The 22,577-nt window shown below is 41.1% G+C and overlaps 1 protein-coding gene across 8 annotated transcripts in view; it reads right to left on the bottom strand.

Annotated features, from left to right (window-relative positions):
- Positions 1–10,778: 10,778 nt before the first annotated feature.
- The window catches only part of ZMYND11 (zinc finger MYND-type containing 11), a 117,239-nt gene continuing 105,440 nt past the window's right edge, over positions 10,779–22,577 (bottom strand). For 7 of the 8 annotated variants that reach the window (XM_025396575.1, XM_025396574.1, XM_025396579.1 and 4 more), the window contains 5 exons: positions 18,725–18,932; positions 18,248–18,316; positions 17,112–17,384; positions 16,313–16,498; positions 10,779–13,060 (listed from right to left, as the gene is read on the bottom strand). In XM_025396575.1, coding sequence (XP_025252360.1) covers positions 12,938–13,060; positions 16,313–16,498; positions 17,112–17,384; positions 18,248–18,316; positions 18,725–18,932 — 859 coding nt within the window. In that variant the 3' untranslated portion in view covers positions 10,779–12,937. Of the gene's footprint in view, positions 13,061–16,139; positions 16,499–17,111; positions 17,385–18,247; positions 18,317–18,724; positions 18,933–22,577 lie in introns of those variants that run through there. The other variant, XM_025396578.1, reaches the window with a different exon arrangement.

Here is a 22,577-nt window from a genome sequence, read left to right as displayed (position 1 = left end):
ACAACAGTTTATTTCATGATTGGCCAAGCATGTCTGATGGACAGATTTCCCGAAGAGGGATTGCAGCACCAAAGCGTCAACACGCCTGTAATCTGGTCAGATTTTCCCAGAAAGTGTTCCATGGTGGCTTCATTTTCATTTTTCACTTTTACCAGCAACACTTCACTGACAGAAATTGTGGTGTCTTTATGTGTTTGCCAGTGTCCCATGTCAGAAATGGTAGTTTTCATTTGCATTTCTCTTGTCATAAGTGAGTGTATTTAAAAATATCTTTAAAGCCGTTTCTATTTCTCTTTCTATAGACTGTTTTGTTTGTATCCCTTGGACTATTGAATTGTTGAACTTGTCAGGAAATACTGTGAAAGATTTTTACATGGGCCAAAATATTTATTTTTTTGGATATCCTGACTAGCTTATCCATCCAGGTGATCTCTGCATTTTATTGTCTTTGAGCTACTTTACAGCTCTATACATTGTAGAGAACTTATGATAATACAAATTATTCCTGTCCATAGAAATGTGAGAAAAGAACTTTTATCTCAGGAGTATGAGTCCTTTTAAATTATCAAGTCCAGAGAGACAGTAAAACGAGGCAGCAGTCACATCACACACACCCCTTGACCTTATGCCTGCATCTCCTGAAACTACTTGCTGCTGCTGCAAGTAACTGTGAATCAACCTAGTGACGCCACATCAGACACTGTACCCCATGCCCTGTACCCTACTGTTATGAATCAACCTAGTGACATGCACCAGATGCCGTACCCCATGCCCTGTACCCTAGAGTCATGAGTCAACCTAGTGACGCCACACCAGATGCTGTAACTGGCATCCTATAGCTTAACAATGTACAGCCAATCACTCAGCACTATTGTTTCTATAAACCGACAAGAATTCCTGACAGCCAACTTGCTGTCAGCCAACTCCCTGTCCTCCTCTTTTGCCTTTAAAAACCCACTTGTGGCTGGGCGCAGTGGCTCACACCTGTAATCCCAGCATTTCGGGAGGCCGAATTGGGCAGATCACCTAAGGTCAGGAGTTCAAGACCAGCTTGGCCAACATGGTGAAACCCCGGAAAGTTAGCCGGGCATACTGGCGTGTGCCTGTAATCCCAGTTACTTGGGAGGATGAGGCAGGAGAATTGCTTGAACCCAGGAAGTGGAGGTTCTGTGAGCTGAGATTGCACCACTGCATTCTAGCCCAGGTGACAGAGCGAGACTCCATCTCAAACAACAACAACAACAACAAAATAAAAACCCACCTGTAACTGCTGCTTCTCAGAGCATATATTATCAGAGCATATACTCAGGGCAACTTGAATCTATGCTCCCAGCTGCAATCCTCAAGCTTGGCCCAAATCAACTCCCTGCTTATATTAACTTTGCCTCAGATTCTTCCTTTTAGTTTGACTATCTGGTATAGTCTGCAGGATTTAGAGTGTCACCCCCTGACCACATGGTGTTTCTCTCTGAAAGCAGCACTTGGTGCCAGCACAAACTCTGTCTTCAGAAGTCCCACCAGGTGTTTTGGGTGAGTTCTCCTGAAACTGGGCCTCCCACTCAAACTAGCCCAGTTGTCCTATAAAATTGACATTCGTGGTTGCTTTAGGATAAACATAGAAATTGACCTTCCCAGTCTTAAAACTTGAGAACCTTACATTTGTCTTACCTGATTTTCTTTCTCAGGACACCAACTATCAGGCCTACCAGATGGTATCGAGGAGCTCAAACTCACCAGTCACCACATCTGGACAGTGAGAGGCCAAACCGCTCACCTGCTGCCTGTCGACTGACTCCTCTTCCTTATCCCTCCCTAGTTCCCGTTTTCCTGCACATAGTTACATTTCTTCCCTGCTCTATAGACTCCTGATTGTAGTGGGTCAGGGAGATGGATTTGAGACTGATCTCCCATCTCCTCAGCTGCAGCACCCGATTAAAGCCTTCTTCCCTGGCCGTACTTGTCTCAGTGATTGGCTTTCTGTGCAGAAGGCAGCAGCATTCTGGTAACACCACTCTTTGGTTGAAAGTCCTGACTTACTTAGGCCGTTTTTCAAACTCTTTTTTCTCTTAAGAGTAAGGGCTTTGCTCTCTGTCGTTGTGTAGGAGACTCAGGTAAAGAGCTCTGTAGAGAAATATTTCCACTTCTGTCTCAGGACAGGGGATTTGGGTCCAAGTTGTTCTGCTCGTGTCTCACAGCAGAGGTTCGGGTCAACAGATTTGCAGTCAGGCATTTGTGATCTCTTTGTACATAGTATGCTTTTAAAAATGGCAGCTGTTTTTCTATTTTTGAAATTTGGACCTGATGTTTCATCTGTGGCAAACTCCTATTAAATGCCAGTAGGTTTTACATACGTTATAGATATCTGGGAAAGGGAACCCGCCTAACCCAGGGTGATCATAGACAGCGATGACCAGAAATGGAGGTCTTCTGAAATACCTAAAATCATTTATTTGTATACACAATTGGAAAAAGCCAGTTTTAGAAACAAATTAAATGGAAGACTTCCTAAAAAACTTCTAAAATAAATTCTGAGAAAATCACCTCCATTCAGGAGGTGAACGAAGAGATCTCTGTCACGACCACCTGAGGAAACTCCCAGGTCTCTGACCTCCTCCCTGAGACTCCTATTGTGGCAGCCCCAGGGTCACCATGAACCCTCTGGTTCGGGGGCTGCTCAGTATTCTTCACCTATTCTTTGCTCAATTAAACAGACCACCCAGCGGGCTGGATGGGTCTCCAAAACACACCTTTGTTGCCTAGCTGACAATTGCTTAGGGCAATAAAACAAATAACTAAAAGACTAATAGTCTAAAAGAGGAGAGTGGACAAAAATAAAATTACTGAGATCTTTAAAATGCAGATCCAACCAATGTTTTCTACACTAGGACTCTAGTGACTGACTCTGATGAAATGCTGACATCCAGGGAATTAGCTAAGCAGCATTCCAGCTGAAATCAGACAAAAAACAATTTTAAATCCTTAAATGTTCAAACTCCCTGCTTTGGATCCCCTGCAAGATTTACACACAAAAAGGAAAAAAGGGAAAAAACAAAAGCATGTCCACCCTGTGGCCTAAGCCTAGGGTTCGTGCTTTCACTGCTGCAGCCGGCTCCCTCCCTTGTCCCTTTTGGTTCGGTATTTGTGATAACTTCCGACTTTGTGGGATACTGCTTTGCCACTCAGGAAGGTACCTTTGGTAAAAATGATTCAAAACACAGAAATATCATGTTTGTCCTGGCTAAAATCTGATAAAGAGATTTGAGTTTTCTTTTTTTTTCTTTCTGAGACAGAGTCCCACTCTGTTGCCAGTGCTAGAGTGCAGTGCAATGGTGCGATCTCAGCTCACTGCAACCTCCACCTCCTGGGTTCAAGTGAATCTCCTGCTTCAGCCTCCCGAGTAGCTGGGATTACAGGCGCCCGCCACCACGCCCAGCTAATTTTTGTATTTTTAGTAGAGACGGGGTTTCACCATGTTGACTAGGATGGTCTTGATCTCTTGACCTCATGATCCACCCACCTCAGCCTCCCAAAGTGCTGGGATTACAGGCGTGATCCACTGCGCCCGGGCAATTTTTTTTTTAAGCTCTATGGTCAGCTTAATTAAAACTGATATTCAAGCTATATGTGTATGTGTGTGTGTGTTTAAGGCCTTTCTGCTATTGCTCTTTGGGTCTTGTTTTGGAAATTTTTTTTCCGTAAATTGAAACTCTTTTTTTAAAAAATTATGTTTTTGGTTCCTCTGTGTTCACTTTGTTTCTCAAGAACGGCTCTCCCTGTGCTTCCGGCTCCTCCTTACTCTTTGCTGTCTTTGGTTCCACGTGAAAGGATCTGGAGGGGACATCTCATGCCTCAGACACCTTAATGAACGCAGGAAAAGGCACCACTCACTGCTTTTCGGGGTCTTCTGTCTTCCTGTGCAGTCTCGAGAGTCATGGGCAGGGTCCTCTCAGGTCTGAGACCACATTGTGTGCTGCATGACCTGATTGATCTCTTGGCTTTGGGGCACTGGAGATTACGCTGTACTGTGGGACAGGACTTAACCTTGGTGTGTGTGATGCCCGGCGTCACTGGTGAGAGCTGCAGTTTTGGGGGTGTCTGAAGGCAGTTCTTTATAGTAAATGGTTATTACTACAGGGAGCTACTCATTTCTTTCCATGTTTAGGTTAAAAAGGTGCAGTTTAAACACGTAGAGAAATGTCTTTGTAATGAAGTGTACTGTGGAGGTGTTGTATGGCCCCGTCCCATGACAGTCCCCTTTTTGAGGGGATCTGGGATTCAGTAGAAAAGTAAAATCCCGGCCGGGCGCGGTGGCTCCCACCTGTCATTCCAGCACTTTGGGAGGCCGAGGTGGGCAGATCACAAGGTCAGGAGTTCGAGACCAGCCTGACCAACATGGTGAAACCCTGTCTCTACAAAAAATACAAAAACCAGCCAGGCATGGTTGCAGGCGCCTGTAGTCCCAGCTACTTGGGAGGCTGAGGCAGAAAAGCTGCTTGAACCCAGGAGGTGGAGGCTGCAGTGAGCTGAGATCGCACCACTGCACTCCAGCCTGGGTGATAGAGCAAGACTCTGTCTCAAAAAAAAAAAAAAAAAAGTAAAATCCTTGATTTTTAAACACCTAAATGCTCTGCCTTGTAACTGCCTGGTTTTCACAGTTTTTTAGCAGTTTCTTTCTTTTCTTTTTTCTTTTTTTTTTTTTTTTTTTTTTTTTTTTGAGACGGAGTCTCACTCTGTGGCCCAGACTGGAGTGCAGTGGCAAGATCTCGGCTCACTGCAAGCTCCGCTTCCCGGGTTCACGCCATTCTCCCGCCTCAGCCTCCCAAGTAGCTGGGACTACAGGCGCCTGCCACCATGCCCGGCTAATTTTGTTTCTGTATTTTTAGTAGAGATGGGGTTTCGCCACGTTAGCCAGGATGGTCTCAAACTCCTGACCTCGTGATCCACCCACCCTGGCCTCCCAAAGTGCTGGGATTACAGGTGTGAGACACCGTGCCTGGCCTTGGCCCTGTTTCTTAATGGGCTCTGCCCTGAGTCCATTGGTCCAGTTGGAAAACAGACTAAACTGAAAGCTACCTATCTAAATGAAATTGGCCTCCCCATAAAATCCTATGGTAAGTTACCTTGGCATCCCTTTTTAATTTTCCTCTGACTACCACACTTCAGCTCCTCCTTAGCAAGGCTTAACTTCTCTGTGTGTGCTTTGGGAACTAAATTTGCTACCCCGTTTTCTCTCAAACTCCATGAGGGTTTGGGCCCTGTGGGACAGATACATCTCAGCCTGTTCCATTCACAGAGACACAGTTTAAAACCAACTGTTCTTTGATACTAGTGATTTTCACCTGACTCATGGCTCACATTTTAAAACTAAAGCTGTAAGATCTTTCTTTATGTCTCTCTGTGCTTTTGTATATGCATGTGTACATGTCTGTCTGTATATTGTTCATGGTACCAAACTGGCTTATAAATAAATGAGTACTTGTAAATTAAGCAAATAAGCCCCAGTGCTTTTCAGGTTCATGTGATTTTAGTACTCTTTGAGAGTTTTTAAATTGTTGGTGAAACAGAAACTTAGACATTGTGCCTGGGACTGCTGGTCAGGCAGGTTTATGCCGTCTCTGCTAGAGGCTGGGGGTGAGGACACCTCCCAACAAGACAGGTGTGAAGGAGGATGCCCCTCCCTCACGGCCCACAGGGTTGGGCTTGGGAACTGGAACTGTGTCTCTAGGCCAGAGCCTGGGACTCAGGGGCTGCAGTCTGAGCTGGGCTCCTTCCCACTGGCATCTTTGGGAGGGGATGTGGAAGTGCGTTGCTGGGACTCTGAAGGCTTCCCAGAAACACTAGTGAAATCTGAGTAAAAATGCTTGGAAATGAGTTATGAAAAGAGTACCTATGTGTATAAATGTGTACCTTTGTGTATAAACTCACATTTACAGATAAGAGCCTACCCTTGGGGAGGCTTACATTCTGGCGAGAACTGATTGTTTTCAGCTCCTTTGTTCTGAGCTCTCTTTGGCCTAAGGATCAAGAGCAGTAAGAAACTGAATACAAATAACATCTTCACTGGAGACAAACCTAAAAATGTGTGGTCCTCAGTGCCTCATCTCTTCACCCTCCCATTCGCAGGTGTTCAGTTGCTAGAATTATTAAAAGATTCTAAAAATTCAGAGCTTAGTCTTTTCTAATGTTTATGATCCTCTTTAAAGTGAGATAGAAGACAGTGGATTGGCACTTTTTATAATGTTTAAAAAAATTTTTTTTTGGTAGAGGTGGGGTCTCACTGTGTTGCCAAAGCTGGTCTCAAACTCCTGACCTCAAGTGATCCTCCTGCCCTGGCCTCTCAAAGTGCTGTGAGTAGAAGTGTGAGCCACCACGCTCATACTTTACAATGTATTCTACTTTCTGGTTATACTTTAATGAAACTTTGAGTGCACTTTGACATACATACAGACACATATACACATGTGTATGTATATGCATATGTGTCTAAATTCACGTTTACAGATAACCGAATTTGACTGTTCTCAATGCTAGGATAGCACTAGCTTGTGTGTGTCTGTCTTTGGAAGGATGCATAGGAAACTGGCGGAGTCCCTGATTGCCTCTGAACAAGAGAACTAAATCGGCTGAGACATTTTCACTTTGTAACTTTTTCAACCTTTGACTTTTGTATCAATTTTAAAACTAAGATAATTTTTTACAATTCCAAAGTTGGAGAATACTTGCACCTTCTCTCTCTAGGGGCTCCTGGTTAGATAAAAATAGGTTTCTCTTCTGGGAGGCGGAGCTTGCAGTGAGCCGAGATCGCGCCACTGCACATCAGCCTGGACAGAGCGAGACTCCGTTTCAAAAAAAAGAAGTAGGTTCCTCGTGTTGTCCGAAACATCATTTCCCTCCGTCTGTTTCGTTCCCCCCTTTGCCATGTTTCTTGGATCGTCTTCTCTCATCTTCACGTCTTGGCCTGCTGCCCTCACTATGCCGTTGCCCTCCTCTAAAGCCAGTACCTCCTTCCTTCTGCCCCTGTCGCTGACTGTAACCAGGCCAAATCTCCCATTACTCTCCTATAACTCTTACTACACACCTCTCTAGCAAGCCTTTTTCTAACTTCCCCCCCCTTTCAAAAGTATTAATGTTCATTGTAAAAATATGAAGGTGGAAAACAAATCATCCAAAATCGATATGGTTCCTCTGTCGTGTTTCATCTCCAGCTAACCCCTGCTCACCCTGAAAGGTTCAGCTCACTAGTTCTTTCCCCTCCTGAGATTTTATGCCTCCTCTGTATCCTACGGTCCTGCATCTGTCTTCATGGCACCTTGCTCGCTAGAGTATCAGCTTTCAGGAGACCGGAGAGGTCTGCTCTGCTGTGCTCATTGCTGTTTACCCCACATCCCACACAGATGCTGTAGGAGCTCAAGCAGTTCTCACATTGATGAATCGGTGGATGATGCTTCCACAGTGTTTTCTGAATTTCCTCAGCATTCTTCAGCGTCTGCTCTCCTATCCTTCCTCGTTCGGCCGGGCGCAGTGGCTCACGCCTGTAATCCCCAGCACTTTGGGAGGCCGAGGCGGGTAGATCACCCGAGGTCAGGAGTTCAAGACCAGACTGGTCAAAATGGCGAGACCCTGTCTCTACTAAAAATGCAAAAATTAGCTGGGCGTCGTGGCGGCCGCCTGTAGTCCCAGCTACTTGGGAGGCTGAGGCAGGAGAATCGCTTGAACCTGGGAGGCGGAGGTTGCAGTGAGCCGAGATCGTGCCACTACACTCCAGCCTGGGCAGCAAGAGTGAAACTGTCTCAAAAAAAAAAAAGTTCGTTCCAGGAGGGTAGGGACTACTTCCTGTCCTTGCAAGACTTTATGAAGCCACCTACAGTCTGTAAAGCACTACCGAAGAGGCGGCGTGGTGTTACTAACACTGTGACACCAGGAAGCTCTGGGTCTGCTTTCTCTCCAGTCTGGAGTTCAGGAGTTAGACTCAAGGGTTCTTCGACTGCCCTTTAGAGCAGAAGGATACTTAGGATCCCTCGCCAGGGTTGCCTAATTGAAATGTCATTTTGGAGCTTGACTAGATATTTGTAAGTTTTCAGACCTGAGACTTTGAAACATATCAAGAGCCTACCCTCAGGGAGGCTTAAATTCTGGCAAGAACTGATTTTTTTTCAGCTCCTTTGTTCCGAGTAAGCTTTAATACATTTTTGCTGTATGTATATCTACTATAGGCAAGGCGCTGATAGGGCATGCACTGGTCTAAGACAAAGCTCTTATTTTTAGGTTGCTGTGTCCAATACACTGAATTGAATACAGGTTGCCACTGGCTACGTGTAAATGAGCATGGCCAGTCTGAATGGAGATACGCGGAAGCTATAAAAGACACACCAGCTTTTAAAGACTTAGTGCTAAACATGAATGTAAGCAATCTCAATCATTTTTATGTTAATTACATGTTGAAGTGGTATTCTGGATATATTAAGAGGTATTATTAATGTTACCTATTTCTGACTTTTCAAATATGGCTATTAGAAAATTTGAAGTGACATGCATGCCTCATATATTTTTATTTAACAGTACTGCTTTATGGAGTTTATAATTTAGTGCAGTAGTACTTCATCTCATGAATTTACACACTCCTGAGCACCCGGCCTCTCACGTACTGTCCCTGTCCACACCTGGAGGCTCATTAGAAGGGGCAAAATTACCGGCTTCCCCACCCCAGACCCTTTACCAGGTCCTCAGGTGATCTGTGTGCTCACGAACGTTTGCGAGGCCCTGACTTACTTAAATTACAGTAATGGGCCTCCACTTGTATCCCTCCCATTTTGCTGCTCCAGTCCTACTGGATTAAGGATTCTTAACGTGAGAGTCAACATAATTCTGGGCCTTAGGAATCCACAGAATTTTACGCAGCATTATCTGTGCATGTATGTAAATGTGCACTTTTCAGGAAAGGGTCCATTTCTTTTTTTTTTTTCCCCTCCACATGTCAGTAAAGCAGTGTTCTCAAAGGATGTTCCCATCAGCAACACTGAGGAACTTGGGAGCAATGCACACGCTGGAGGTGGAGCCTAGTGGTGCTTTGGTAAGCCCTCCAGCGATCCTGATGTCACAAGTTTGAGAACTACTGAATTAAAGACTGAAGGCAAAGAACAGGGCGAGGCCACTTGTTACATCAGTCTAGTCTGGGTGACCAGGACTGTGAGACTGGAGAAGTGGAGCAGGGGAAGGTGATGGGTTTGATTCTAGATGTATTGAACTTGATGACTTTAATTTCAAATGTTGGTCAAGTAATTTTCTATCTGTATATTCAGCCTAGCGTAAGAGTTAAGAAAATGGGTTTTACAATCAAACCGAACCGAGCTTGAGACCTAGCTCTGCCGCTCACCTACTAGGTAAGTCTGAGCAAGTTATTAAATCTTTTTAAACTTACCTGTTTACACCTATCTTGTCTTCAGTAGCCCGACCAAAGCTATTGCTTTGCTACAATTGCACATTTTTCCTTCTTGTTTATGAAAAGACCACTTTCACACAAGTATCCTATTTCTAGTTTTATTTTCTTTTAATATTGGAAAGTGGCAAACTGCTTTTTATTCTCTCAGTCACTTGCTTCACTACTTCAATTTCGTCTGCCCCCGATTACAGAAGCAACCTTGTCACTTCATTCACTCCATACGCCCTCCTAGAGGCCTTCTTTCATTTTGCTGTCATCAATGACTAAAATTTTTAGTGATACTCATGTATTATAGATACGGGTTTCATATTTGTCGACTGACATTTTTTTAATTGAAAAGACTATTTTAGAACACAATTCTAATAATTAAGGTCTAGAATCAGAGTTGGCATTTCATAAAGTGACAAGTGATACTTTTTTTTTTTTTTTTTTTTTTTTTTTGAGACGGAGTCTCGCTCTGTCGCCAGGCTGGAGTGCAATGGGGCGATCTCGGCTCACTGCAACCTCTGCCTCCCGGGTTCAAGCGATTCTCCCACCTCAGCCTCCCGCGTAGCTGGGATTGCAGACACCTGTCATCATGCCTGGCTAATTTTTTTTTTGTATTTTTGTAGAGAGGGTTTCACCATGTTGGCCAGGCTGGTCTCAAACTCCTGACCTCAGGTGATCTGCCCACCTTGGCCTCCCAAAGTGCTGGGATTACAGGCATGAGCCACTGTGCCTGGCCGACACCTTATTTTTAAGTGAGGACCAGTAAGCCTGTTGCTTAGGAAAATGTATCTAGAAGAAGAAAGACAAAATGAGGATGAATAGACTACTACTACTACTGTTGGAAACTTTACAATCCTACAGTAACTGGCACTTTAATATTCAGACCTAAACCATCTGATCTCAGTTGTGATGCATCTACAGGGCATGCATGATGAAAACCAGAGAGTACCGACTAAGGCTGGGTTAATGTTGGCACTAAGAACTGGGGCTGGTTAACTACCTGCAACCACCATACCAACAAGGAGATGAAAACAGCAAAGGGTAAGCCTCAGCTGGCTTCCAATTAAGAATCTGCTCCATTCTGAGTTGTCTCTTTTTCAGGCTGATTTGCAATAATTGATATGCAGCTGATACAATCATCATCCTCTCCTTTTTATATCATGGATGGTCTTTTTGAGATCTGGTGAAAGTAAATTCAATTTATATGTTTAGGTGAATGAATGATGTTTAACACACTGATTTTATATAAAGTTAAATAGTCACCAAAGAGTGAGCCACAGTATAGGACCAACATTTAGCGACAGTAGTATATGGTTGGATACAGGGGCTAGACTAAATAAATTTCTAAAGCTAGTTTTTTTTAAATACATTTATTAACCAATGTTAACACATTAAATGAATCTATATATTGCTAGTCAGAGCAGCTTACAAAATGCCAGAATGCATCATAGAACTGGACAGCCACAATGAATAATTACAATGTGCATAGTGGCTAAGCTCAACACCTCGATATAGCTTTATGATTTGCAGAAAATTTTTAATAATGATTCCTAAAACAATCAATTGTAATTTTACCTAAAACTTTTACAAAACCAGGCCACAATCTCTTTTTTTAATTTTGTTTTTTTTTTTTAAACACACAGTTTTCACGCTGTAGTAACTTGGAAATGTGCAACCGTGTCAACAGAGACAAAAAAGCCAAAGTAACACGAATCTCACTTTCATGCAGCTATCAGTTAAATATTACATACTCTGGAATGATTTTACACCAAAAATATTTCCACAATTACTTGCTCTCATAGGGGTGGATCGAAGTCTTAAAACTTGAAAAACAATCAAAGAAGGTTAAGTGTTCTCGGTTCTGACACGTCCATCAGCGCCACACACTGTGGCAACTCCAATTACACAGCAACAAGGAGGGAGCGATGATGCCAAGTCACTGCGTAATTTAGGAACATTGTATGAAATGGGGCTACTGGGTACTTTTTACAAAATATTGTGCACCATTTGGCAGTAGTTTGTCAATTAACTTGTGTCACCACCATCTGCAACAGCATCAAGATTAGATGGATATTTCACAGAAGACTTAGTTACATTTTTATCTTTAGAGTGACCCTGACAAACCTGGAGAAAACTTTTTAAAAGGCTTTTCTCCTGATTCTTTCACTTCCATTGTGAGTAATTGCTTTAATAAATATCAAAGGTCTAAATAAATATTTACAAATTATTTCTCTAACCTCAAAAAATAACTAAATGATAAATGGGAATTTGACTTGTTCTAAGATCAGTCTTAAAAAAAAAACACATAAACTGTGAGATATTTTAAAAGAAATTTAAGTTTTCCTGGCTGTATTTTATATATCTATGTATAAAAAAATCATTATTCAACTATCGATCCATTCCTATTGGTAAAATGCTCCTTAATCCAGACATTCCGCAAAATACAGACTTTTTACAAATCACGGCATCTTTAATACAAGAAAATTAACATGCATTATTCTTCATTCTGTGTACAGTGATGGAGTTCATTAGTAGGCAATGACCCATTACTACAAACATAACGGCTTCTGTGAAACTTAAGTGCTTTCTCTTTTAGTATTAACTTACAATACATGAGGTGACACCAGATAATAGGCAGTGAGATGATATGTGGGAAGGGAAGGGAAGCATTAAATAAATTTGTATGCCTCATCTGTAATTTCACATATGGATAAAGGTAGTTTTTGGCTCTTTGTTTTTGTTGTTTATTTTGTTACAAGCACTCATGTTAGGACAAAGATGAAATGTGCAAACTTTAAAATTTAAATATTCATTTTCTCTAAGATCCAGCTCAGTAAAAGATTACCCCAGTTCCCTGCAATTTTAAACTACAAGATCAAAGCTAATAATTTGTTATAAAAGTTATATATTGAAAAGAAATAATGAAAAACACAATTGGGAAATATTTAAGAAAAAATATGCAGGATTAGCCCTGCTGTGTCAACCCTGTTCCCTAAATTCAATCATATACCCACTGGTGTGACCAACAGATAACGCCTTTGAACAGTAAATTAAGCTGAACAAAACCAGCTCAACAAGGTTAAGAAAAAAATGTCACATCAAGGTAGTATGTTTTATTTCTGAAACAGTTCTGTAGTTCTTACATTCAGATCTATTCTAAATGTTTCTTTGTTAAACTCACTTGTATTCACCTGTTTAAAGATCTGTTGTTTAAAGGTTAAAATCTCTGTAAAACCTAAAAATGTTTTAAAATTTGCTGAAAATGCAACAAATTCTCAATTAAAATTTATTTAAAATAATACCCTCCACTGATGTTACTTTTACCCCCTGAAAAACTTCGGAGGAGCATTAACAAAAGATTTAAACTACTGTGCAAAATTTCTTCACGAAAAGTGTTTAAAGGCTGGTGCAAAATGGGAAGCAAATTCTAAACAATTTTGGCTTCTTGGAAACAAAAACCGCTGTGTCTGAAAAGAGTGATCGTTGGGGTGACTCCGGGAAGGGCCAGCTTCATCTTTTCCGGCGGCAGGTGCGCTTGTGCTCCGCGTGCCAGTGCTCCTGCTGGCACTTGATAGAGCAGTAGGACGTGTTCCAGCAGCAGTGGTACATGGCCTCCTCCTCACAGTTGTAGCACTGCGGGGAAGAAATCGGGGCAGTCTTTAGACTTGGGTGTGGATGTCTAAGAGACTGGTTAAAACGGCAGACTCCTGAGGTGGTGCTTTTAACAGACCTTTTTGGCTCAACCCTTTGTGGAATCTGAATACGTTTCATGCACAGCAGATAGAAAGGGAGCGCTGCGGATGACTGTAGCTCATGCCCGGCTGTCGGCAAACTCAAGCTGCTGTCAGGAGGTGCCTGACACCACTGTTTTTTCCATCTCTATGGGGGTCATTCCCGTTTCTTTTCCTAAAATGCCCTTGACTTCACATCCCTTTCCAGCCACCACTTGCATTTCTCTGGTCTCCACAAGCTCCTTGAAAGACTTGCCTAAATTCCCTATTTCAAATTCTTCTCTTCTCTCCCCATCATTGTTAACATACGCTGCAGTCTTTACTCATCCCATGCCACTAATATGCTGTTAGCAAGGTCACTTACAACCTCAAATCTAGTGGCCAAGGCTCAGTGTTCATCTTATTTGGCAATGTCTGGAGATACTTTTGACTGTCACAACTTTGGGGCAGAAGGTACTACTGGCGGACAGAGGCCTAGGATGCTGTTAAACATCCCACAATGTACACCTCCCCCGAAGAATGTTCTAGTGCAAGGGTCCATAGTACCGTGGTTGAACTCTGGTCATGGGAGAAGAGAACAGTGAAAAAAGTAAAGCTAAAGTTCCAAGCTGGCTTGGTGAACTAATGGTAGTATCATGAACAGACACCCACAGTGAGGCAAGGAAGATGAGACTGTTTTGAATGTAAACACTTGACAACAGATCAGTATAAATATGAAAGTTCTGTAGATAGACACATGCAGATTTGATGGCTGGTGAGAGCCCTGGAGGGAGAATAGCCTACATTTGATACTAAAAATTCTAATTTTCTTCCTGATTGTGTATCGTATGCATTATTATCTATTATTTCAGCAATTGCACCTTCAGTAAAATCCCCATTAGAAAGGTGCAGAGTGAATTTTGGAAACAGCTTGAGTGAGGCGTGTCGGGATTCACATCTGGGGTCTGTGCCACCCACTGGTCACATGGCTTCAGATCGAGCTATTTAACTTCTTAGTTTCCTCATCTTTAAGACTTGACAGAGCACCACCATCCCTTCCCCCAAGTACCTACTCTTTCTTTGTGTATTCATCCGTTTTCAATTTCCCCCTTTCTATGGGTATATTTAATAGATGCATCTTTCTATATTTCTCGTGACATCCATTATTCGGCATCTGGCATGCCTACATGCTTTCTGTCCTATAATACTATTCTATTTCTTACAACAATGAAAGATGTAATTGGGAAGAAAGAATTCTTTTTTTCTTTGAGACAGAGTCTCGCTCTGTTGCCCAGGCTGGAGTGCAGTGGCACAATCTCAGCTCATTTCAATCTCTACCTCCTGGGTTCAAGAGATTCTCCTGCCTGAGCCTCCCAAGTAGCTGGAGTTTCAGGCACACGCCACCATGCCCAGCTAATTTTTGTATTTCTTGCAGAGATGGAGTTTCATGGTCTCAAGTGATCTGCCTGCCTCGGCCTCCCCAAGTGCTAGGATTACAGACGTGAGCACCGAGCCCGGCCAAGAAGAAAGAATTCTAACCCTTTTACTAGTCTACTAGACCCAATGTGATGAGCACACAAAGCTCAGCTCTGCCAACTGGGTTTTTAATAGGTCTTAAATTCCTCATCTTAGAGTACAAAAATACCCACTTCAGCTATTTCACAAATGGTAAAGTGCTATAAAAGACAGTTTTATAATTATAGCCTCTTTTTCCCATTTTCTTGATTCTTTATTAGTAAACTTAAAGAGATTTCTACTCATAAAAAGTTTTTAAGAGACAGGATCTTGTTCCATCGCCTAGGCTGGAGTGCAGTGGTGCGATCACAGCTCTCTGCAACCTTGAACTCCTGGGCTCAAGCACTCCTTCTGCCTTGGCCTCCCAAAGCACTGGGACTACAGGCATGAGCGTCTTTGGGTGTTGTGCTTCTGTTATCTTGAGCATACCTTAATTCCTATCTAATGATATTGTGAGAGTTGATCACACAAATTCAGTCATTCTTGTCATACCCAACTAAAACTGAGTTGAGGAGCTGGGGGGAAAAGCACTTGGAACACAAAATGTTGGCTGCAACTCTCAGACTAGCTGCCATCCCTCACCAATCAGAGCTTGTCAGCTCCTCAAAACTTTACTAGCACCAATGAAATTTCTTAAAGAATATGGAAATTTCCTTCTTCGGAGAGCACACTTTCACTTGTACTGAAGGCTGTGCCACCCAATGTGCAGGCTGTTTTTTTAACAGAAAATAAAGCTCTCTTTTTCCCTCCACAGATCGCCTGGTCTTTTGTTAACAATATTTATTTTGTTATTCACCACCTCTTCCTACCAAGTTATCTTCATGTATTCTTCTAAATTATATGCTAAGTTTCTCTTTTCCTTCTTGCCAAATCTTTGTCACAGATTTAAAAATATTTCTTTCATGAAGAGTTTATGTGTATTTATATAATATAGGCTGGATAAAATGAAGAATTAAAGTTTATCACAGAACTTTATATAGTCAACTGAAACCAAGTTATGAGCTTTCGGGAGCAAAACTTTTCCCTAATTCACTGAGCACTGTGGCGACTGTAAGATGAGTACTTGGATGCTGTGTACTCAGAAGCTCCCGCTCTGGTGGGGAGGATGAGACTCGCGAGCCGGACATGACGACAAAGGACACTAGCTGGTCAGGTATAAGGGAGGGTAGTCAGAGACCAATGAAATGTCACTACTATAAAGTAAAAGTAATTGATTTCTTTAACAAAATCTAATGCATAAATGTTAAGTACAGGGAAATCTGAAACTCTTTAATTTATTGTGATAATTACATTTATAATTTCACCATTTGGATGTTACCCATCTGAAATCACCAGGTAAAAGTTAGGGCCAGCCAATTTGCCCAAATAAAATATTTGCATAGATGGAGAAATTATATAAGTTAATTGTAATAAATATATAATAAGGTATTATAATCTCAATTTAACAAAATAATCCTGAGCAGTACACAGTAATACGGGATCTGGGGTTGAGAGATCATAGGACTGTTAATAAAATTTTAAAAACTAAAGCTGACCACTTCACATTTGATCTTATTTCAGAAACACCTTTTGCACGTGCCACAGCTACCTTCTGAATTAACTGGTATCATACCTGTGGTACGTTTTCAGAAATAACAGTCTAAAAAAGACTGGTATTTACCCACTGCTTCTTCTTGGTCTGAGAAATCAGTTGCTTGTGCTGTGTTGCCAGCTTCTTGATTTCTTCTACGAACTCCTCCTTACACTTTTCCTTTACTTGCTTACATTTTCTGTCCATCTCACCCTGCATGTTGGCCACAGCTTTATTTACAGCTTGTCTCTTTTCTTCTTCCATTTCAGAACGCAGCTGGAATGAAAAGACAACCCACAGTAAGTCAGCGCACAACTTACACAGACCGCCTACAATGGAACAGAAACTTAACACATCGTTTCTACTTGCATGAGGTACCGTTTTCCCCTTCATTACATGTGTAAAAAATTTAGGTGAGAAAGGTATCGGCCGGGCGTGGTGGCTCAAGCCTGTAATCCCAGCACTTTGGGAGGCCGAGACGGGTGGATCACAAGGTCAGGAGATCGAGACCATCCTGGCTAACATGGTGAAACCCCATCTCTACTAAAAAATACAAAAAACTAGCCGGGCGAGGTGACGGGCGCCTGTAGTCCCAGCTACTCGGGAGGCTGAGGCAGGAGAATGGCGTGAACCTGGGAGGCGGAGCTTGCAGTGAGCTGAGATCCGGCCACTGCACTCCAGCCTGGGCGACAGAGCAAGACTCCGTCTCAAAAAAAAAAAAAAAAAAAAAGAAAGGTATCATTATTACTTGAAATGCTATAAAAGATACTGGTGTCATTCTATTGCTACATTTAAAAGCTGCTACTGGGTTGATGCATGAGTAAAAGGAGCCTAACCATGACAGGAGTGCCGGCTGCAGCAGGGCACCCACGGTGGCGACAAGCATTACCTTCTCCAGAGCTTCTCGGACAACACGCTCTGTCTCCCGCTTGTGGTCCGACTTCATGCGGTCTTTGAAGTCGTTGAAGATCTTGGTGTATTTGTCATGGCACATGCTCTGACACACGCCGTCACTGGTGGTCTGGGTGCTCCGGTGCAGCATTCTTGGTGAAGAGGCACTTAACTTCTTGGTCTGAGTTGACACGGAGACTTTTTCGATTGGCTGAGGCATCGTGGGTATTTCCTGGCTAGAACTTACTGCTTCTGTTTCAGGCTCTGGTTCCTAAAAGGTAAGACAAGAGTTTAGATGCAAAACAAAGCCATATAATTCACTAGTTCAAGAACTACTCTATTAGGCTAAAAATACAGTGATATACGTAAACAGCCATACAATCAACTTCTGTTAAAAAACATGGTTAGGATGGTAGATTTAATGTATATTTTGCCACAATTTAAAAATAAACAAATCTCCCCCAATCAGTGAATGAAAAGAACATGCAATTAACAACAGTTACAATTACAAACATAAGCTTCATTTATAATTTTACTTAATACTGTAAGTTTTGTTTTTAAAATAAACATAAAAATTTATAGAATATAAAAAGTATTGTCAACTTATAATCACTTCATTGGACTAGATTCATTAACAAATTTCCTAAAAGCCTAAACCACTTCTCACTGAATATATGTTTGAAATGTATCCAGATTTACACAGTTTTAAAACATGCAGAGCTTATATCACTTAAAACGGCTGAGCTCAACCACAGTCTCCTTCAAGTTTTCAAATGTTGGCACAACCGATATACTGGATAAATGTGTTGTTTTTAATAATACTTAGGAAAAATATCAGAGCTCCCAGGAAATGTATTAATAGCAACGTGCCCTTCCCACTTAGCCAAGCTTTGGTCAGTGGCTGCTGAATTAAGATGGAGACTTGGAGCATGTATGCTATTCCAGGGTAACAGATAATGACAGGGAAGTCAGAAGACTGGTTTCAGCTTGATGGATATTATTCGATTGACAGCAACTGAATTTCCAAGTATCCACCAAGAGTGACTGTCTTTGAAATACTTTGAAAATACAAAATACTCTGAAAATATTTCCTGTTTCATTTGCCACCTGGATACTGCGAGGTGGGCAACTTACTTCCTTTTTGGGCTCCACACTTTGATTACGTCGTCCTTTCTTTGCTCTTGGTTCTTGAGTGACCTTTAGCTGTGGGCATTATAAAAGTAATATATTATTCCAGACACTAGGAAATACTTCTCTGCTGAAAACACTCATAGTGGACCCACAGGTGAGAAGTGAATACATTTCTACCTTTTGCATCCTTCCATCCACTCAGTTACCACTGACTTATTACTATTCTGGCTTGAAAGAGCTAGCGCACCTTCAGGGAGGAGCAGTTGGACTTAACTCTCTTGGTACTGGCAGGGTCAAGGTCATTGTTACATCTATGTATTCATTTGAATTGGTTTTGGTTTACTTTTGCAGAGCACTTTACAAATGTAAAAAAGGGAAGGCAAATGTCAAAATCTGTTCATTACAGTGAGGAGTGTACACTAAGATTTCTGCATTTAAAAGTAATAATGAATAGGCACTTCCTTCCTGAGACACACTCACCTGCTCATTACTGGTGGAGGAGATACTGGATTCTGCCTCTTCCTCACCTCGGTCCTCATTCTTAGATTTCCAAAATCTCCCTTCTCGTAGGAAACGCTGATGCAGCTCCAGCTCATCACAGGCCTTTTTCCAACCCATACTGCGCTTCACGTGCAGCCGATGAATGTTGACTGTGATATCTTGAATGTTTTCAGAAGGAATCCAGGCCCTAGGAAAAACACGTAAAGGGATAGTTTGAAACACCCCAAATGGCAGGAAAGGTGGTCGAGGGCTTCAGTGGACCCTGCCTGCCATAAGGTGTGACTGTGGCAGTTCTCAGCTGTTAGCTTGGTGCAAAAGTAATTGTCGTTTCTGCCAATTGCAAAAACCGCAATCACTTAGGCTTTGTCATGGCTTGAATAAACAGTTACCAAGTGGAAAATAAATGAGATTTGTTTTGTTTTTCACAGTCAACAAAAGTTCTCAGAATTCGATTCACAAATGCCTCCCAATTCTTCACAATTTTATCAGCTTAGCTTGTCACAGTTCACATCTGTATTCTTCCTAAGTCCTTTTAAAGTTATTTGTTGTTCTGAATACTGTAAACTAATATAACCTATCTAGCTATTTGCAGTTAGCACTAAAGAATCACTTGAAAATGCCTGCCCAGAAATTTTCACAAGATACATACATGTATTCATATAAAATGGGAACATCTAAAAATATTATCCAGTAAGTCATATTTGCATCATGCCTCTACTCATTAGAGAAACCAGATTAACAAGCAGAGCCATTTATTATTTAGCCACAAGGTAGTTAGCTGTGAACATAAGTGCAATACATATCTAAAACTAGCAAATGAAAACTATATTTGGTTCTGTTGGAAAGAATGCTAAAAATTCAAGAACATTTTTCCTGGGCATTGGTCTCTTTCTGGATTTAAATTCGTACCCATCCCAAATGTTGTATTCAACAGATGTTTACTGTGTGCCAGGGGAGGGCACTACAAAGAATGGAAAAGTGAATGGGGTCTACGTGGTCCTGGAGTTTCATTCCCTCATTTGACGGCAGCAAGAGACGCTGCCCACGGGGGTTAAGGTAAACTATTAGTGGTTGGAATCTCTCGGGTCTTCTGATTATTAGGATGGCACTTCCTACACTGCCTCTGCCTTTGATGGACTTACAATTTTGTCAGAAAGAACTAAGGCATAATTATAATGCAATGCAGCAGGTAGTAAAGGTACTCGAGGGTGCTATGGAGAGGAAGAGTTCACATTTGGTTGTGAGTGGTCAGAACATTTTATTCGGCCTTGGTCTTGGAAGATAAGAAAGATTTAGACAGCAGACAATGTGAGTGGGGAGATTCCAGGCAGAGGGAACATCATAAATGAGGTAGGAGACTATACGGATGCATGAGTAACAGACATTTTCTACAGCAGAGGAACATTGCGATATGGTACTAGAAACACACACAGTTATGCTTTTCAGTTTTCTGTTAAAGATTTTTTTTCCTGCTACAAGCATATATATCACAGTTTTCATCCCTGGCCTATAATTATAGAGCTCCAGAAATACTGGGCCTGTGACTGTTTTGAAGGAATCTCTTAAGAGAATCACACATGTGGCTCAGCCATAAATAACGATTTCTACTTCCTTGTACAAGCCAAACTTTATAATCTAGAAGCACATTTTAAATATATAGTAATCTGTATCATTAGATGCTAACAACAGCTATAATTGTTAGATTTGAACTTCTATAACATTATTTATAAATATATCGGTGAATATTATATCAATTATGTCTCATCTGGCATAAGTGCTTTGTTAAAAACCATATCAAAGTAAACGGAACTTTGAAAAACTAAACTCTAATGCACAGTGCAAATGAAATTATGCTTGTGGAAGAGTTTCTTGCCATTAGATTTTGAATATATTTACTCTTCCAGTCAACAGATGTTTATTGATTTCCTATTACGTAGTAGGAATTCAATAAAAGGGGTCTGTTGCCTTTTTCAAAGTAGTTTGCTTTTCAGAGAGAATTCTGTTACAAGCAGTGCTGACTACCTGGATTGAACTTGTATCTACAGGGGTATTTTCCTTATTTATCTTAAATAAAATGGATGCACATCTGTTCTTTAAAAAGCCTCCACACAGTTCATGATGTACTTCTATTCTCTTTTAATCAACTCCAGTACTGTAGATAATCAGATTTCAGTTTAAAAAATTATCACAGGGTATGCTCTCTGATCTACAAAAAAATAAAAATAAAAAAGCAAACAAACACCCTGTAATTTAAGGTAAGCCTAATAAAAAGAGGAAGAGTCTAATTTGGCTCTATGTCTGTCAATGCTCGGACTATACGTGCAGAATAAAATGGTTCTGTGATCTGATGTCAGTGAGCCCAAAGTGCTCTAGCTCTGTTTTGTCTGTACCTGGTTTCCTGGCCTGGGCCATCCACCAGCGACTTGCAGCAAAAAGATTCAGCCTCTTTAAGAAAGGTCTTACCGGCTACTTTCTTTGGCAGGCAAAATCTTGCAAATCCTACAGAAACCTCACTGAAGCAGCTCTCACATGTAAACACAATCATATTCGACCCTTTTCCTGGAAATTTACAATGTGCTCATTGTCTACGAAGGAGTAGCATATTCTGTTGGCACGTATGGGAGGAAACGAACGGTACAAAACCATTCATTCTTTTTCCTCCCACTTACATGTAACGATATGATGGACTAGCAAAGAAGAACTATCAGCCAGAACTTGCAACCAGAGGCTCCTCAGCAACTAGAACTTTTGAGCATATGTTGCTTAAATAATTAAAAATTCATGATTATAATTTTATCAAATTTTTTAAACATTCTAATATCGTAGACTATAAAGTATATCCTAACCAATCCGTCACTTCGAATTGTTCACATTGTATCCAGGAAAAAGGAAAATGATTTTACATAGTTTGTCAACCTCTCTTATTTTCTAAAATAAAGTCCTTAAGAGTCCCATCGGTCTAGAATTATTTAGGTAAAATCTTCTAGGACCTAAGAAGCTTGAGGGAAAAAAAATACCTCTAAAAATGCAATCTGATGTTTTAATTCTCTCTTCAGGTGACAGACTAGGACTGCTGCAGATTAGCCCAAATATTCTTTAAAAATATTTTCTGCATAGTGTACTGAATGACATCTAACCAGTTAACTCATTATAAATATCACTCACGGTTGAAGACACTATGAAGCTACTTGCAAGTTGATGAAAAAGAAAAATATATAGATAAAAAGTTCTAATTATCAGATTATTCTTTCCTATTAGTATAGCTATAAAATAACTGAATTCTTGTTTTTTCTAAGTTAACTGTGTTTTACTTAATGTGAAAAACATTGAAGCAAACTGTCCCCCGTTATTCCTTGAGTATTTGTTGTATTATAAAAGCTGACCTTTACTGAGTATTCACTGTGTGCTAGGTACTATGCTCAGTCTCTCTAAACATTTCTTTAAACCTTACAAAAACTCTTACAAGAGGCCCTTATTTTGCTCAGGCTCACAGAAACTGACTAATGTGTCAAGATTAGGGTAGAAGACGGTGAAGCAAGGACACAATCTCACATAAAGAATTACCCTAACCTACCAAAAATACATTACCTCCTTGCCTGTTCTGATAAGAAACTGAAACCATCTGAGTATAAGGTATTAAGCATATGTTAAAAATTACCACTTAATAATAATGTAATTAAAACATTCATTTTGTATTGAGTTATTTTATTGGATCATCATTTAATGTTTCTTGACATGAGAGTGTCAGGTAAGTGTGTATCTACTTATGAAAGAACAGAACTACCTTTTGGGAAATTTATAGTATTTATAGGTTTCTTATAACTACACTTGT

This window comes from Theropithecus gelada, chromosome 9 (assembly GCF_003255815.1).
Source record: "Theropithecus gelada isolate Dixy chromosome 9, Tgel_1.0, whole genome shotgun sequence".
In the NCBI taxonomy this organism is placed as follows: domain Eukaryota; kingdom Metazoa; phylum Chordata; class Mammalia; order Primates; family Cercopithecidae; genus Theropithecus; species Theropithecus gelada.
The sequence above is the reverse complement of the archived record's forward strand: the minus strand, read 5'-3'. Positions and strand labels throughout refer to the sequence as shown.